Source organism: Pipistrellus kuhlii, unplaced genomic scaffold, assembly GCF_014108245.1.
Source record: "Pipistrellus kuhlii isolate mPipKuh1 unplaced genomic scaffold, mPipKuh1.p scaffold_m20_p_2, whole genome shotgun sequence".
NCBI lineage: Eukaryota > Metazoa > Chordata > Mammalia > Chiroptera > Vespertilionidae > Pipistrellus > Pipistrellus kuhlii.
The window spans coordinates 93,581,528-93,600,414 of NW_023425515.1; the positions used below are offsets into that span (position 1 = coordinate 93,581,528).

At 41.4% G+C, this 18,887-nt stretch overlaps 1 protein-coding gene across 6 annotated transcripts in view; it reads left to right on the forward strand.

Annotated features, from left to right (window-relative positions):
• Positions 1 to 18,887, forward strand: part of WWTR1 (WW domain containing transcription regulator 1) — a 155,576-nt gene that overhangs the window by 116,644 nt on the left and 20,045 nt on the right. For all 6 annotated transcript variants that reach the window (XM_036447929.1, XM_045584094.1, XM_036447928.1 and 3 more), the window contains exon 4: positions 10,001 to 10,203. In XM_036447929.1, the coding sequence (XP_036303822.1) occupies positions 10,001 to 10,203 (203 nt within the window). The remainder of the gene's footprint in view (positions 1 to 10,000; positions 10,204 to 18,887) is intronic.

An 18,887-nucleotide genomic window follows, 5' to 3' on the forward strand; every position in this document is an offset into this window, starting at 1 on the left:
CAACTGGCTTATTTCACTTAGTATGATGCTTTCCAGGTCTATCCATGCTGTTGTAAATGGTAAGTGTCCCTTCTTTTTTACAGCAACTTAGTGTTCCATTGTGTAGATGTACCACAGTTTTTTAATTCACTTATCTGCTGATGGGCACTTAAGCTGTTTCCCCATCTTAGCTGTGGTAAATTGTGCTGTTATGAATATAGAGGTGCATATATCCCTTCTGATTGGTATTTGTGAGTTGGGTCATGTTTTTGTATCCATTCAGCTTTTGATTCGAGCATTTAATCCATTTACATTAAAGGTTATTATTGAGAGGTACTTATTTATAGCCATTTTGATTCTGTATGACTAGGTCTTTCTTTTTATTTCTTCCAGCAATCCTTTACAGCAATTCCTTTAGCATTTATTGTATTGCTGGCTTGGTGGTGATGAATTCCTTTAGCTTCTTTTTGCCTGAGAAACTCTTTATTTGACCATCTATTTTGAATGATAGCCTTGCTGGATATGGTAATCTTGGACTCAGATCCTTGCTTTCCATCGCCTTGAGTACTTCATGCCATTTCCTTTGGCCTGTAGGATTTCTGATGAGAAAACAGGTGTCAGCCTTATGGGAGTTCCTTTGTAGGTAATACCGTAGTTTTCTTTTCTCTTGCTGCCTTTAAAATTCTTTCTTTGTCTTTAGTCTTTAATTTTTGGCATTTTAATTATGATGTATCTGGATGTGGGTCTGTGGGAGTTCTTATTTCGAGTTCTCTGTGCCTCCTGAACTTGTGTGACTTTTTCCTTTTCCAGGTTAGGGAAATTTTCTGCCACTATTTCTTCAAACACCTTCTCTATTCCTTTCTCCCTTTCTGCTTCTTCTGGTACATCTGCTATTCTAATATTTTTACATTTCACGTTTTCCTACAGCTCCCTCCTGTTTTTTAATTGTTTTTTCTTTTTGGTTCTCTAATTGAGTGCTATTTTCAATTCTGTCTTCTAATTCACTGATTAGATCTTCAGCTTCCCTTAATCTGCTGTGTATTCCTTCCCACGTGTTCTTTATTTGTGTATGTCATTCTTTATCTCAGACTGTTCTTTTTTCATATGTTTTTTGTTACTATATATTTTTTCATACTGTTGAGCATTTTTACCATGATTACTCTGAACTCTTTCAGATAAGTTTTTTAATCTCTGCTTCATTACCTCTTCTTCTGAAGAATTCTCTAGTTCTTTCTTTTGGTTTTTTTTTTTTTTTTCCCTTTGTCTCCTCATTTTGGTTGTCTGGGTTTGTGACTGTTTTAGGTAGATATTCTATACCTCTCAATCTTAGTGCAAGACAGAGTTAAAGTCAGTTTCTGGCTAATTGGATCAGGCAAAAACTCAAAGCCTCCAGAGATCCCCTATGTCTACAGACTAATAGGACTCTGACTTGAATTGCTCAGAGGCAATCATCCTCAGGTGTAGCAAGAGTTTTTTTCAATAGGGTAGGTTAGTTATTTCTGCATGGAGGCTATTAATTGTAATTTCTTAATGACCTCAGGGCAAGGTGTTTTTCAATAAGGTATATCAACTGTCTTTTCCCCCAGGCAAGGCAAATGTCTATGTGGGAAAGATGTCCTCTGCTGGGAGAGGTGGAATGGTGTGTCTGCCTTCTGAGCTCTATTACACACACACACACACACACACACACACACACACAGACACACACACACAGACACACACACACACCCCGCCCCCCCAGACCCCAGTTTTGGGTTCTGCTCTCACAGCTCCAGTCCACTTCACCCTCCCTCTGCCAGAGCACAAAGTGGTTAGCTCTACAGGGAATTTTTGTGTATTAGCCCTTCAAGAGGGTTCCAGAACTTTCAGCTGCCACTCCCTGGCAGACAGCACCCCACTGGTTTTCATAGCTAGATTTGTTGTGGATGCCCTCCTCAGATTTACTGCTCTCTGCTGGGGAGCACAACTTGGGGATTAGATCTTAGAGTTCTTAGTGCCTCCCCACCATAGCTGAGATCTCTCTCTGGGACTTCAGTTGCTGTCTGTGGGGGCCACCCAGCCCTTTTGCATCTTCGCCCATCCTACCAGTCTCTATATGGTCTCTACCTTTGGTCCTCAGGTATTAGGGTTCTCTCCTGTGAGTTTTCCTGCTTAGGAATTTTGTATAATTCCTCTCTATTGGATTTTTTGGATGGTTTTCTGTTATTAGACTGGAATTATGGGTTTTGCAGAGAAAGATTGCAGAAGTAACGTACCTTTTTCATAACATATTAGGGAGGGTTATACTATTACGGTTAGTGTTGGCCTTGATCATTTGGCTCATATACAAGATTTCTTTCCTGTAGAATTACTGTTCCCCTACTCATTCAATTCTGTACTTTTTGGGAGGCAGTCACTATGCACAGTACACACTAAAGTAGGGGTGTCGAACTCAATCAGAGAAGGGGCCAAAATCTAAAATCCAGCCTAAATCGCGGGCCGAATGGTTTACTGAACAGTCATAAACTGTCATTGTGATGGAAACGCAGCGGAGTGCAGTGATGACAGCACGGTGTGGGCCACATTGCAAGGCCTGGCGGGACGGATTTGGCCCGCGGGCCTTGTGTTTGACACATGTGCTAAAGGAATGGGAGCTAGACTTCCACCATTTTCACGTATATATGAAATTGTTTTGAATTCTTCAGTCTGACTTATCTCTCCTCTGCCCACTTATTTATTTAATTATTTGTTTGTTTTTTTTTAATAATTATTTATTGTTGAAAGTATTATATATGTCCCCTTCTCCTTCCTCTCAATGACCTCCTCCAGCCTGCCTGCGCGCTCCACCCCCCTCATCCCAGGCCTTCAACACCCTATTGTCTGTGTCCATGGGTTATGCAAATATTCATACAAGGTCTTTGGTTGATTACCTCCCACCCACCCATCCTCCCAACCTTACTGCTGAGATTCTACACTCTGTTCTGTGCTCCTGTGTCGCTGGGTCCATTCCGTTTATCAGTTTATTTTGTTACTTACATTCCACATATGAGTGCAATCATGTGATACTTTCCTTTCTCTGACTTGTTTCACTTAGCATGAAACTCTCTAGGTCCCTCCATGCTGTCTCAAAGGGTAAGAGATTCTTTTTATTTATTTTTTATTTTTTTATTAATACATAATATTCCATGGTATAAATGTACAACAGCTTTTTTATCTACTCATTTGCTGATGGGCACTTGGGCTGTTTCCAGATCTTATTATTGTAAATTGTGCTGCTGTGAACATAGAGGTGCATACATTCTGTATAATTGGTGCTTCTGGTTTCTTAGGATATATTCCTAGAATTGGGATCACTGGGTGAGAAGGCAGATCCATATTTAATTTTTTGAGGAAACTCCATAGTGTTTTCCATTTAATTATTTGTTTATATGAGTGTGGATTCATGAATATATATTTTTAATTAAACTAATGAACCAAAGTCAGCAACATGTGAAACTTTACTCACTCTTGAAAGAATTATAGTTCAGGAATGGGTTCTGTGAGTGGAAAGGTCATGGAGTACTTGGAGAGGCTTACTCACTTGAATGGAATTGTGCCTCTGGCATATTGACTAAACCACATAGTTTAAAGGTTCAACTGAAAGTGCCAATTGTAGAGATACCTCAACTAAGAAGTTTGTTGTCAAAAGGAAAAAGGGGGCTGAGAATGAGATGAGAGATGTGTAACTAAACTACAGGTATTCCTATGCCTTCCCCAGACTCCCATGTCAATTGGAGAAGGACTTGAAGAAAATAATTTTTGTCTTTCTAGCGCTTAGGTATGGCTTCTAGCCATTGGCACATTGGTTGTCTTTTCCATAATCTATTCAGGCCAACCCCATGCAGACCTGTGATGGGTTGGTTTTGTACTTGAGCCTAACTTTTGTATTTCTCAATTTTCTCTGTGTGTCTTTGTTGTTGTTGTTGTTGTTGTTGTTGTTGTTGTGTGTGTGTGTGTCTGTCTGTCTGTCTGTGAGCGCAAATGTGCATGCGTGTGTGCTGGTGGTGGTGGTGGTACTAGTGGTGTGTGTGTGGTGGTGGTGGTGGATGGGTGTGTGCACTCACATACGTGTACACTGAGGACATACAAAAGCAGGCCACTGAGACTCTCCAAGGCCAAAAGGACACTTGTCAGACATCCCAGAAGGCTGGGCAGCCTCTGCTGCATTGGCCTCTCTTGTTGTCTGCAGTCCTGGCTTGCAGGCACTGCCAAAGCACTTTCACTATGAGCTGTTGTGCTCTGTTTCCTGGGACAGCAAAAGACAAAAGTCCAGGAATGAAACCTGTACCTTTTCCTTGTCTGCTACTTAAACAGCAGATGATGTGCAGGCTTAGAACTGAGCTCAGGGACTTTCCTGACCTTTAGCCTACTCTTGGGGCTTCTAGATGAAGTGACCAAGTGTGTTGTTAGAACAGGTCAGAGGGTACACAGTGCACCTTGTCCCAAACAACACTAACCAGAGGGTCATGCCAACATGTCACCCCATCACCCGCTACACCCATTCCCATGCTGACTACTAACTTCACTAAGGAAATAGTCATTCAGTCAAAGGGGTATTCCTGTCTCAGATGCTATGAAGTTGCTGTTTCTTGGTATTTCATTTCGTTGAGTAATAATAGAGAAATGTTTGCTCATATATCTGCAAAGTATGGTTATTGAGTTCCAAGCACAGAACAAAAAGCCAAGTATTGAAGGAAAAAGGGAAGAAAACAAAAGAAGATGAAAACAATGAGAAAAAGCAATGTAGATTTAAATTTAAATTCTGACTATTTTGGAAGAGGAAAAAACACTGTCTGCTTTAGATTTTGTTCATTCCTGCTTCGATGGAGAAATCTTGTTTGGGTTATTCCTTTGTGTGAGGACTGGCAAAGTCTAGAACTGATGCAGTCTTTAGCCTTTTTGAGGCATTTAATGGCAGTCTGCCCTTAACTGGTTTGGCTTCAGGCACTGTGTTTGGGATTCTCCCCCATCTCCCTTAAAAAAAAAAAACAACACAAAACAACAACAACAAAAAAAACCAACAAAACACACACACACACACACACAAAAAGCTGGGCTCTTTCCCCCGCCCCCTAAAATGTTCTGGAATATTTCAAGTTGTATTTTGTTCATCACAAATTTAGGTGTTTCGCCTTCCCATGCCTCTGAGGGCCCCTCTGTCTTTCTGTCTTGGCCTCCTCTACCACACTGTCTCTGAGTGGCTAACAAAAGCAGCATTTTGAAGAACCTCAACTGCCACCCACAAGCTCCAGTCTCAGAGAAGGCTCAGTGACAGTTTAAAGTGGAATAGCTCCAGGGAACAGAGTGGCAGGTGGAATTGTAAACACCTAGATTGAGTTAGGACACCTGGTTTCTAGGTCCCCGCCCCTTTTAAGGCCTTGACTAACTCGCCCGCTCTCTGAGTATTGGTTTCATCATGTTCACGAGGAGGAGTCACATGGGTGGGCACTCAGTTTTGATGACCTTGACTGTGTTCTAAGCCTTATTTGTTACTTTTCAAATAAATTCGAGGCTACCTTTCCACCAGAAAAATACTGAGTTTGATCTATACATGACCATGTTTTATTTTATATTTTCTTAACTTTCATATTTTGTTTATGTTTTACGTAAGTAATAAATGCACATAGAGAAACTTCAAACAGTACAGAAGAGGAAAAGGAAGATCTCCTCCTACCCCCAACTCCCAGCTTCCTCTCCAGTGTCACCACTATTGCTAGTTTTCCTGTGTCCTTCAAGAGATCTGCTGTATGTGTACACAAATTTCCCTTTTCTAACTATAGATAGGTTGAACTCATGCAAATAGTTCTGCCCCTTGAATTTTCCCTCTCTGAACAATGTTTCTTAGAGATTGTTCCATGAAAGGAGCTCCCTCATTATCTGCAGTAGTGCACACACAACTCCTCTCATCGAGGCTCCCAGTCTCCCATTGTGGACAGGTTTTAGCCTTTTGCTGTTATAGACTGCACGGTAGTGAATATTCTCATACAGACTTGATGGGTTTTGTATGTACCACACTTTGAAAACCAAGTCATTGTCTAAGTCACATGTGTCAAACACAAGGCCCGTGGGCCAAATCCGTCCCGCCAGGCCTTGCAATGTGGCCTGCACCGAGCTGTCATCACTGCACTCCGCTGCGTTTCCATCACAATGACAGTTTATGACTGTTCAGTAAACCATTTGGCCCGCAATTTAGGCTGGATTTTAGATTTTGGCCCCTTCTCTGATTGAGTTCGACACCCCTAGTCTAAGTTATGCTCTTTTTTAGTTTCTACAGTTAATAACTGAAGATGTCTAGTCTGAATGATCAAATCTGAATTAAGTGAAAGAAGGCAGCATACCCACCTTTCCTCTCTAGGATGGCTCTGTGTGGCTGGTGCTTTAGAACCAGCAAGGGTGTGGCTTTGGAAGAGCTGTCTCCAAGTCTTTCACCCCCAGATAAGGATGCAGACATCGATGAAGTGTGCCGAGCAGTGTCTGCGTGCTGTTTGGAGATGAGTGAGAGTCCACTGAGTAACTGGGGCAGGATTTTCTATACTGGCAGGAGTCTTCTCAGGCCCCCGAAGATAGTTCTGCTCCCATTTATTTGAAATATCAATAACTTACCAGAACTGAGTCATTTTTAAAAAACATTCAAAGTATCTGAGTTATAAAAATTAACAGTTAACCTCTGAACTACCAACAAAAACTTTTACAAGCCTCTTTTTCCTAACCTGATGTTTCTGATATTAGAAATATTCACTTTACACATTTCTCTTATAGACACAATTGGGCATTCGTTTTGTTAGTTATCTCAGAAAAATAGGAGCACCTTTTTTCAGGAGGTTCAGAAACGACTATCCTTAGAAATGATCACCATCCCTTGCCTTGAAAGAGGTCTAATGAACTGAACCCTTCCTGGTAGCTGGACATTGTCTTACTTGAAAAAGTATTGAAGAACATGTTTTCCCTTGTGCACAGTCCCTGGACTCCTCCTCAGTCCTTTAAATGGAGACTGTAATTATGCTCTAGCAAGCTATGCAAATAAAACACTCAGTTATTTTGCCACCAGCCACGCCTCTTTTTCTCTTCTCAAGCTAAGAACATAAGAAATGCCCAGGTGCTTTCACTCCCTTATCACTTCATTTTCCGAGCCTCCTGTGTGCTGGGATGGTGCCTGAGGGTGAGAGTTTTTTTTGTGGTAGGCTTGATTCTGGGAGAGAAAGCTGAACTCTGGACAGACTATTCCTGTCCCTGAAGTATTTCATGATTGAGCAGAGAATTATCAATCTAGCTAAACCCTCCTTGAAACCTTCTGTTTGTAACCTGGACAATTTTTGATGACTTGCTGTCAAAGGCAACCGATGTTTAGCGGGTTGCTTGAAGTTTGAGCATTTGTTCCTGTTCTTCAGTCTAAGGTGAGGCAGAGGGCAGCCAAGGACAGTTGAAAGAACAGGTGGACTAGGTCTCAGGAGGCAACTTTGAAAATAGTTCTTGTGCCAACCAGAGCACATCCTTTCACCTCTCTGGGTTTCCTCTTCTCTGCCATAAAATGAAGGGATGGGTCAGGCGTCTTCAAACTACGGCCCGCGGGCCACATGCGGCCCGCAGAGGAGTCTGATCCGGCCCGCCAGGTTTTTTGGGCAGTGAGCGCAGCCGAGGTGTTACAGTAGGAATTAGTAGTTCATATAGTCCGGCCCTCCAGCTCTCTGAGGGACCGTGATCTGGCCCCCACTTTAAAAAGTTTGAGGACCTCTGTTAGATGATCTCTGAGGTTCCTTACAAAGCCTATCATTCTAGTGTTCCACAGCCACACATAAAACCCACCTCATTTATTTCCACATTTTTTCCAACAGCCTATTAGTTCTTGTGAGGGCAAGAGCTATCTATTCTAACTACAAACCCATTGCCTGATACACAGTGGGGTAGGGGTGGGGAACACAATGAAGATTTGAGTGTATCAATACATTTTTTTTTTTTTAATGCCCTCTCCCCCCAGCTGAAGGAAGTTCCTGCCATGAAATTAATTGTTCCTTAAAGAAACAAATTCTCTCTCTGTGTGAAGTTGTTGTCTTTGGCCCTGACCTAGGAACAAATAGACTGAAAAGCATGGTTTTCATTATTATACTATATCACCCAGGCAGAAGTTAAGCAAATTTGACTGGTAAACTGTTTCGAAAAAAACTAGCACCTTTCAAAATGCATTTTTTGTGAGAATGATATAATTTATTAAAGGATTTTTCAGTTGTATTCTAAAGTGAAGTATGTCATTCTAAAATTAAAAATGTTAGTAAATGCAGATAAACGAAAAATCCTTAAAAAACTTAAAACACTTCTAATGCCTTTATCCAATCACAAGCGTGATTAAAATTTTTATGTAAATTTTTATCACTAATTTTTCTCTTTGCAAAAACTGAAATACTTTTCCTCAATCAGTTACTTGTTCCTGCTCACACTTCTTTGGGGCACCCTTTTTTGACAAAGCACTTATGGGGTCCTGCCTGTGTACAGGTCTCTGACCCAGGCATTTTGTTTACATATGCAATGCGTTCTCCTTCACCGTAGGTATTGCTGCATATCCAGCAAGCACATGCTTACAGCTTCTGCAGCTCTACCATTCACACGCGGGTATTCTGAGGAAGTGCACCCACACCCAGGTGTCCTGGTGAAATGATCCCATATGTAGTGCTAACTAATCTTTGTAGAATTTACTTGTTACCACTATGTTCTGTGTAAGGCTTAAATGTATTCTAGACATAGGTAGAGCATGAAATAAGATTTTTTAAAATTTTCTTTATTTTTAAATAAAACTTTATTGTTCAGATTATTACAGGTGTTCCTCTTTCCCCCCCATAACTCCTCTCCACCTGATTCCCCACCCTACCCCATGCTCTTACCCTCCACTACTGTCTTCATCCATAGGTGTAAGACTTTTGTCCAATCTCTTCCCACACCCCTCACACCTCCTTCCTCCTGAGAATTGTTAGTCCATTCCATTTCTATGTCCCTGATTCCATTATATTCACCAGTCCATTCTGTTCTTCAGACTTGTTATTCACTTGATGTTTAGATTCACTTGTTGGTACGTATGTATTTGATGTCTTTTTGTTGTTCACAATTTTTATCTTTACTTTTCTCTTCTTCTTCCTCTTCTTAAAGAATATCTTTCAGAATTTTATGTCATCCTGGTTTGGTGGTGATTAACTCCTTTAGCTTTTTCTTGTCTGTGAAGCTCTTTGTCTGACTTTCAATTCTGAATGATAGCTTTGCTGGGTAGAGCAATCTTGGTTGTAGGTTCTTGCTTTTCATCACTTTAAATATTTCTTGCTACTCCCTTCTGGCCTTCATATTTCTGTTGAGAAATCAGCTGACATTTGTATGTGTACTCCCTTGTAGGTAACTAACTGTTTTTCTCTTGCTGCTTTCAAGATTCTCTCTTGTCTTTTGCCCTTGGCATTTTAATTATGATGTAGCTTGGTGTGGTTCTCTTTGGATTCCTCTTGTTTGGGGTTCTGTGTGCTTCCTGAACTTGTAAGTCTATTTCTTTCACCAGGTAAGGAAAGTTTTCTGTCATTATTTCTTCTAATAGGTTTTCAATATTTTACTCTTTCTCTTCTTCTGGCACCCCAAAAATTCAGATGTTGGTATGCTTAAAGTTGTCCCAGAGGCTCCTTACACTATATTTATATTTTTGGATCCTTTTTTATTTTTTATTTTTCTGGTTGGGTATTTTTTGTTTCCTTGTATTTCAGATCTTTGGTTTGATTCTTGGGGTACATTAATCTACAGTTGAGTTTCTGTAAATTCTTTATTTCAGACATTGTATTCTTAATTTCTGACTGGTCCTTTTCCTTTTTTTTTTTTTTTTTTTTTTTTTTTTTTTTTGCATTCTCATTAATGTCCTTGAAGGTCTCATCAAGTTTCTCAGCAGTTTTTAGAAGATTCTTGAGTAACAAACATTGTAATGGTTTCCTTTTGATAAGGTATTGTGGACCCTTGTCATTAATCTCCTATGTTCCTTCCACAGTGATGAGTCACCAGCACCAGCAGCAAATGGCATCCAGTACCCTGAGCCAGCAGAACCACCCTACTCAGAACCCAACAGCAGGGCTCCTGAGTATGCCCAATGCATTGACCACTCAGCAACAGCAGCAGCAGAAACTCCGGCTTCAGAGGATCCAGATGGAGAGAGAGAGGATTCGAATGCGTCAAGAGGAGCTCATGAGGCAGGTATGGTCTTCAAGGTGCCTGGTGGTGCTTTGTGGCATTTGTTGCCAAAGCTGTTGGCTAGGTAGCTGCTAGCCATTAGGGTAAATCTTCCTCTAGAAGCATTAGAGGCCCAATGTCTTGCTCCAGACCTCTCAAATAGAATGAATTTCTTGTCCCAGCCTCTGCCTGCACTATCTGCAGAGCCACTCGAGAGCAGGACTAGCTACACTAACATGGCTGCCTTCTGCTTCTGCTAGCTTTAGAAGGAGAGAAGGAATATGTTCCAATTATCTATTTTTGTGTAACATGTTATTCCAAATTTAATGACTACTAACAGTAGCCATTTTATGATATTACACACATCTTGGGTCTAGAATTTAGGCAGGGCTTCAACTGGACTTCTCTTTTGCTCTTTGTGATGTTGACTGAGGTCACTGAGTGGTGTTCAGCTAGTGGGCAGGCTAGTCTGGAGGGTCCCAGATGGCATCACTCAAATGTGTGGCACCACAATCAGGATTGCTAGAAGTGTGCTTAGCTAGGAGTAAAGCCTGGAGCATCTCTAAGGCATCCCTAATAGGGCTATCTCAGAGTAATGGCACATATTACATAGCAGCTTGGGTCTCCCCAAGAGAAGGTTTTAAAAAACAGGAAATAGAACTGGCCAGTGTCTTAAGGCCCTGACTCTGGAACTCAGAGTCACGTCTGCCAGCAGTCACGGATTAGAGCAGGTAGCAGAGGATGTTCTGTGGAGGAATGACAAAGAATCTGCAACCATATTTGATCTGCTGTGGAGCATGACAGAGAGGGAAGATTGAGGGAGAATGAGCAAGGGAAATGGTTTGCTTCTGGACTCTAGTAGAGTGGTCTACAAAGCTGCCTGTGCATTGATCATTCATGTATTTATTCGATCAGTCAACAGACTGCTGCTGTGTATTCTCTCTAGGTCAGGCTCAGGGCTGTATCTCAAAAACTGAATAAGAAGAATTCCTGAAGGAACCCTTGTTTCCCCTGCTTCTGTGGCTTGGCTTATGCAAGAGCAGAAGTCTTCCTTCCGAGCTGCTAAACTAATGCAGCACATGTTTTCTGGTCTCATAAATTTTGCTGGCTACATTTTGGGGAGGAAAGCTTCACTTATTGTTCTAATTCTTCAGACTTTGCTTTATGACTCCCATGAAGCCAGATACATGATGAGTACCGTATTTTTCGGACCATAAGACACACTTTTTTCCCCCCAGAAGTGGGGGGGAAAAGTCCCTGCGTCTTATGGTCCAAATATAGCCTACACATATACTTTAAAAAAAAAGTTTTTTTACTTGCCCGGCTCTGTGTGGTCTCTGTATGCTTGCCCGGCTCTAAAATGGTTCTAAATGCTGCTGTTTACTTTACAGGGTTGATTACATGTGTTTATGACTGCACATAAAATATTTTAGGACACTATTTGTTTCAGAATCTTTTTTTCTTCATTTCCCTTCTCTAAAAACTGGTGCGTCTTATGGTCCGGAGCGTCTTATGGTCCGAAAAATACGGTAGCTTCCTTTCACTGGCTTTTAAGGAACTAAGAAGTTCTAACTGGTTTAGAGAGCTTTCTTGCAGGGAACTGGGGGCTTTCTTGCAGGGAATAGGGTAAACACTATTTTCTCTTTTAGTGACAGCTGATACTTTAAAAAATATACATAATGTATTTCTCATCAAATAAATTGTAATATATAAAATATCCATGCTGCATATAGTTTTAAAAAACTTGGTAAATTAAAATAATTCCTTAGAGCCTTTGAAAATGAGGGAAATGAATACAAATTGTGCTTTTTGTTCATTTGAATTATTCCACTGAACTGTGTAACTATAGTTGTGCCTTTACTCTGAGGATTTGTGTCTGAACTCATAGTTATTTCAGGTAACAGTTATTTATATTGTTTTGAGATAAACAGTATCATGTTTCTCAGCAGGAAAATAATTACATTATTTTATGTCTTTGGATAAGAATTCCATTTGGAATAATTTTTCTATTTAATAATGTAGAGTAAATGAAAAAATATTATTTTAGGAACATTTGTAAGTTTTCTGTTAGTTTTATATTTAAATGAGCTTAATGGAGTGTTTTCCCTTAGGCAGAGTCGCCATATCAAAGGCTTGTTTCTCAGTTTTCCCCTCTTTCTTTGCTTCTCTTTCTCTTGCCCCACCTCCTTCTTTCCCACAGAAAGTATTTCTGAAAAGGGGTGGGGAAAAGTGCCCTAAATTGTTTCCTCTATTCCAGCCCTAAGTGCCTTTGAACCAGAATGTACTATTGATGGTTCCTATTACAGAAATGCCAACCAAGTTCCTTAAATGCTGATCCCCAGAGGCTGTGGCATTTGGTGCATTTTGCTGCCTCATAGCGTGCATTCCATTGTGTGGGACAGGGAAGGAGAGCTGTCTGGATTTGCACAGAGGCTCACACAGTTGAGCTTTGACTGCGCGCGTGCGTGTGTATGTGTGTGTGTGTGTGTGTGTGTGTGTGTGTGTTTAGGAGGAGGCAAGGAGATGGAGTGGATAGTTGATGTCTCATTACTTTTATTATGGAATATAGAAAAAATGGTCTGAAAAGTTTATTTAAAGCCATATAGTAGTTGGTATTGGAGTGGTCTATGACAGTTTTCTGGGGCATTTGTGAAGATGCCTGATGGTTCAGGAGTGGATTATGTCTATCATCTTGGGTGGTTTTTCTACTTTTTTTTTTTTTTTTTTGCGGGGGGGTGGGGGGGATGTTTCTGCTTCACTATTTGCACTTAAGCCAGGGCAGAAGGCAGGGATGGGTTGGCAATAAAAGTGATATTTGGCTCAGCTGTTAGCTACCTTCCATTCCTAGTAGAAATGTGGACTTTCCTCTCTTCACTGTGCCCCACTCTCATGTCCTTGGCATTAACAACTGCCTGTATATCCTTGGCTCACCAGGGAGTTAGTAACTCCTGCTCTCCCCATGCCTGCAGGATGGCCCTGGTTAGACAGCCCATCTTCACTAGGTCCTTGTCCTAAAAGCAGGCCTTTACTGCATGCAGTTCTCTTAAGGGAAGCTTTCTCTGTATTAGGAAGGAAGTTTAGCAAATTTAATAAATACATGAATTTATTCTCCAATTTCTGGGAAATCATCACACTCCTATATATTTTTATTCTTCTTTTTTTTTTTTTAAATATATTTTTATTGATTTTTTACCGAGAGGAGAAGAGAGGGATAGAGAGCTAGAAACGTCAATGAGAGAGAAACATCAACCAGCTGCCTCTTGCACACCCCCCACTGGGGATGTGCCCGCAACCAAGGTACATGCCCTTGACCGGAATCGAACCCGGGACCCTTCAGTCCGCAGACCGACGCTCTACCACTGAGCCAAACCGGTTTCGGCTATTTTTATTATTCTTAAATATATGATAGATGTGAAAGCTCTTTATAAATTACTAGAGGCCCAGTGCATGAAATTTATGGTATACCTCATCCCAGCCTGCACCCTCTCCAGTCTGGGACCCCTCAAGCCTTTGAGGGATGTCTAACTGCCCATTTAGGCCCTGGGATCGGGCTTAAACGGACAGTTGGACATCCCTCTCACAACCCAGGACTGCTGGCTCCCAACTGCTTGCCTGACTACCTTCCTGATTGCCCCTAACTGTTTCTGCCTGCCAGCCTGATCACCCCTTAACCACTCCCCTGCCAGCCTGATTGATGCCTCACTGCTCCCCTGCTAGCCTGGTTGCCCCCAACTTCCCTCCTCTGAAGGTCTGATCGCCCCCAACTGCCCTCTCCTGCTGGCCTGATAACCCGCAACTGACCTCCCTTTCAGGCATGATCACTCCCAACTGCCGTCCCCTGTAGGCCATCTTGTGGTGGCTCTCTTGTGTCCACATGGGGGCAGCCATCTTGTGTGTTTGAGTGACAGTCAATTGGCATATTACTCTTTTATTAGATAGGATGTGCTATATAAATATTGTTTCTTCTTATTTTCTTCTTTCTTCCTCTTCTTGCTTCTTCCTTCCATGCCATTCAACCGCTAGGTATAGAGTCTGATGATATTGTGCCATGGAGAAAACCACTCCTCAGTCCGCATTTCACAATCTAATGTGCACTTCCCAATTCCAAGTGCTCGGATTTTAACTCATAGTCACTGAAATCATGTCAGGATATTAACAAAGTGGATTTGAGGAAAGTTTGACTTCAGATCTAAAGTGAACCTCCATTATTACATAATGGAAAAATATCTTTCCTTCCTTTATTTCATCAATCGTTTATTCAACCAACATTTATATAGTGGAAAATAATAAATGGGACATGGCTGCCCTCAGGTAAGATATATTTTAGTAGAGGAGACAAGATGATTAAATCTAATCATTGGCCAGAGCAGTGGATTCAAACTCTTCTCTCTACTTTATGGAGTCCAGGTGGCTCCCATCTTTGAGTCTTATTACTGGAGCAGAGACCAGACACTGGCAAGCACATAGGTTTATGAACATGAGGGCAGGATGCTTCCTTATTTTCTTCAGTGGCCCATCAGGCCAAGTTATTGAACAGCTACAGAATTCGGATCAAAGAGCCAGTGAGGATTACTATCTCCCCCACCTTCTGAAATGAGACAGTTTCATTAAAAATGGCTTGCTTCTACAATTAAACATTGGCTGCTATAGCAACAGAGTTGAACTACTTATATCTGATAATTGGTGAATTATCTCAGAATGTGTTAGGTGCTCTGAGTGGAGGGGTGTCACCAGCACCAGGGTGGGGATCCCAGAACACTATTTTTTTAAGAAAGTAGATCTTTCCCTGCTTTCAACAGTCATCTATCACAGACATTGTGCAGAGTGAACTTTTATGAAAGACCTTCTCCACTGGTCCTGATAACGAGAGTTTGATTTTTTGCTAAATTTCCCAAAAGGCTATGAAGCAGTTCTGGGCCTATCAGAGTAATGGCAACTTTAGAAAAGAGAGCAATTTCAGTTAAAATTGTACTTCTTGGTATCTCATATTTTTAGAATAAAAACTAGAATTAAATTTGTGGATTTTTTATTTTCATTTTTTTATTAAGTAAAAAATTAAAGTCTTAACTTTTTTTTCCCAAATACATCTTTATTGTTCATATTATTATAAATGTTCCTCATCCCCCCCTCCCCCATTGCTCCCCTCCACCAAGTTCCCACCCCACCCTCTGCCCTTTCACCACCCCCCATTGTCCTCATAGGTGCACAGTTTATGTTCAGTCTCTTCCCACACCCCCTTCTCTCCTTTTCCCTGAGAATTGTCAGTTCACTCCCCTTCCATACCTCTGATTCTATTACCATATTTTCCGGCGTATACGACGACCTTTGAAACGAAAAAAAAAATCAACTGAAAATCGAGGGCAAAAGACCAAAATTGCACAAAAATTACCTGCAGATCTTGACGGCAAAGTAAGTCTTTTCTTTGAAGTGGGGGGTAGTCTTATACAGCGAATATAGGCCTAAACTTATGTTTTAACTGTAAAATTAGGGGGTTGTCTTATAATATACGGTATATTCAACAGTTTCTTGCCATTCCTGTGTGGCCTGCATGGTTTCTGTTGAGAAATCAGCTGACAATCGAATGGGTGCTCCTTTATAGATAACTACCTGGTTTGCTCTTGCTGCTTTTAATATTCTCTCTTTGTCTTTTGCGCTTGGAATTTTAATAATGATGTGTCTTGGTGTGGTCTTCTTTGGATTCCTTTTGTTTGGAGTTCTGTGCTCTTCCTGGACTTGTAAGTCTAATTTTTTCACCAGGTGGGGGATGTTTTCTGTCACTATTTCTTTCAGTATGTTTTCGATATCTTGCTCTCTCTCATCTTCTGTGACCCCCATAATTCTGATGTTGATTCACTTAAAGTTGTCCCAGAGGTTTCTTACATTATCTTCAACTTTCTGGATTCTCTTGTCTTCTTGCTTCTGTGAAGGAGTGTCTTCTGGCTCTTTATGTTCCAAATCTTTGACTTGATTCTTGCGATCTTTTATTCTGTTTTTATTTCAGACAATGTCTTCTTCTTTTTTTTTTTTTTTTTAATATATTTTTATTGATTTTGTACAGAGAGGAAGGGAGAGAGAGATAGAGAGCTAGAAACATCAATGAGGGAGAGTCATCAATCAGCTGCCTCTTGCACACCCCCTACTGGGGATATGCCCGCAACCAAGGTACATGCCCTTGACCGGAATCGAACCCGGGTCCCTCAGTCCCCAAGCCGACGCTCTATCCATTGACCCAAACCGGTCTCAGCGTATTCTTTATTTCTTGTTGATCCCTTATTATTTCTTGTTAATCCCTTATTAGTTCTTGTTGATCCCTTTTCATCACCTCATAGGTCTTATCGACTTTTTCTAGAAAATTCTTGAAAAACCTTATAAGCGTGGTTTTGAACTCTATATTCAGTCTCTTCTTTTCCTCCATTTCTTTTGTTTGTGATCTATTTTCTTGTCTCAGCATTTTCACAGCTTCCCTGAGTTGTAGGGTGGCTTTGTGTGCTAAGGTGTCCTATATGGTTCAGTGAGTCAGCCTCCCAGTTACCTGAGGTGGACAGTTTTAGTGTAGCCCTTTGTGGGCTGTGTATGCAGTCTTGTTGTTAAGCCTTGCTTGTTGTTGGTATCACTGGAAAGTGTTGATCTCCAAGCCAATTGGCTATGAGGATCAGAAGTGTCTCAACTAGGAGGGTTTCTGTATTCCGCTTGAATGGGACAGAGTCTCGGGGTGGCACAGACAAGCTTTGTTGAATCCTGCAAAATTGGTTGCAGGTGCATGCACCTCTTTGGTATAGGCGCAGACAAGCTTTAGATTCCTGTCTGTCACTCCTTATGAGAGTTCCATTCACTGAACGAGAAAGCTAGCCACTGGAAGGGCTTCTGTGCTCAGCTTGGATGGGGCGGAGTCTTGGGTGCTGCAGACAAACTTTATTCAGCCCCTCCCTATGAGGGTCTGGTTTCTGAGTCCTGCAGTAATGGCCGCTGGCTTCACACACCTCCAAGAGATCTCTGCCCACTGCCTGACAGTCTGGCCTCTCCCTGTCTGGGGCCGTCTATCAGTGCAATAGGGTGGTTCTGTTTTTCCCCCTGAACAAAAAAGCCAGCCGTGTATTAGTTGTTCGCCCTCTCCGCGCGCTGGGAGTAATCCGGTAGCGAACTTGGCCTGCCCTCTCCGTGCTCTGCAAGCAAGCCAGCAGCGAAGTCGGGCGGCCACCTTTTCGTGTGCACAGTTCTCTGTACCTTCACAGTTCCTGAGGTTCAGCGCACCTTCTTTCTCCTTCCCAGATGGTAGAGCCTCCTCTCAGCCAGCCATCTGGCACTTCAGGGTGATGTTTCCTCTGTTTTTCAGTTCTAAATTCAAATTTGTTGTGGTAGGCTGCATTCGGGTGTCTACCCTATGCCGCCATCTTGGTTTTTTTCCCCCTCTAAAGTCTTAACTTTTAAAAATATAATTGATGTTTTGTTTTTTCCTAATTGAGTCAAAAGAAATCATTTTGCTAAGTGAAAGAAGTCCAACCCCAAAAAGCTACATACTACATAATTCCATTTGTATGACATTCTGGAAAAGGCAAACAATAGGGACAGAGAACAGATGAGTAGTTGCCAGGGTTAGGGGTGAGGGAGCAGGGTCCAACTACAAAGGAACAGCACTAGGGAATTTTTTTGGGGGGAGGGTAATGGTACAGTGTTACATCTTAGTTTTAGTGGCTGTTTCACAATGGTATGTATTTATCAAACCTAAGAACTGTATGAAAATAAAATCATAGCAAGCATAAAACATTCATTATTAAAAAAAAATGTTTAAAATGCTCAAAAACAAGGAAGGACATAATCACTCATGCTCTTACGTAGGCAGAGTAACTATCAAGATGTGATTTCTTTCTAGTTTTTGTGTGGATCTGTGTGTGTACTTTGTTATTTAAAACACAGTTAATAGCATATTACATCACTATTTTGTATTGGGCAGTCGCTAATATATTGGGCAGTCACTTTATATTCTGATCATGAAAATTGTGCTGTGACTTTGGTTGTGTCTATTCTAAGCTGCCTGGAATCCTTTCTACAGCAGGGTTAAATGTGTATTTTAAGATAACATGAGCCACACCTGCCTATAATGACTATAGAACATTCTGTTGTTACAGCTTAAAATTCAACACAGTATTCACTTTGCATTATATAAAAGACATGTTTGCAACTTTGCCTAATGAAATGGAAAATTTTAGTAACTGCTAAGAAATTGAGAAACAGGCTTCTCAGTCCCTATTTTCCCATCTAAAAGAACAATTCTTTTATATGGAAATAGACTCAGGCCTTTATCTGAGGAGAGTATGTCTTTTCATGTATATTATTCATTTAAATGTGAAGCTAGGGTTATGCTTGGGGCTTCTGTCTCTAATATTTTAATCTTCCTGTCAGTCCCCTGAGCCCCTTCTCAGGGTCTGTGTTATTGAGAAACTGGTATTGTTCTCAAGCAAACTCAACACTGAGTTTACCCCCTCCATTTCCTTGATTGGGGTTTAGTGGACAGAAGAATGCAGCTCAGTCAAACAAAAATGCTGACTAAGGCTGGCCTCTGGTTGCCAGGGCAACAAGGAGGAGGAGGACAGAGGGTTTGGGCAGGAGGCTGTGGAATTTTTTTTGGCAGGTCTCAAATTTCTCTTGGGTTTGAACACCACTACCGGGTCCTGCTGGCCAGCTGGCGGGCTTCTCACAGTCATTCCTGA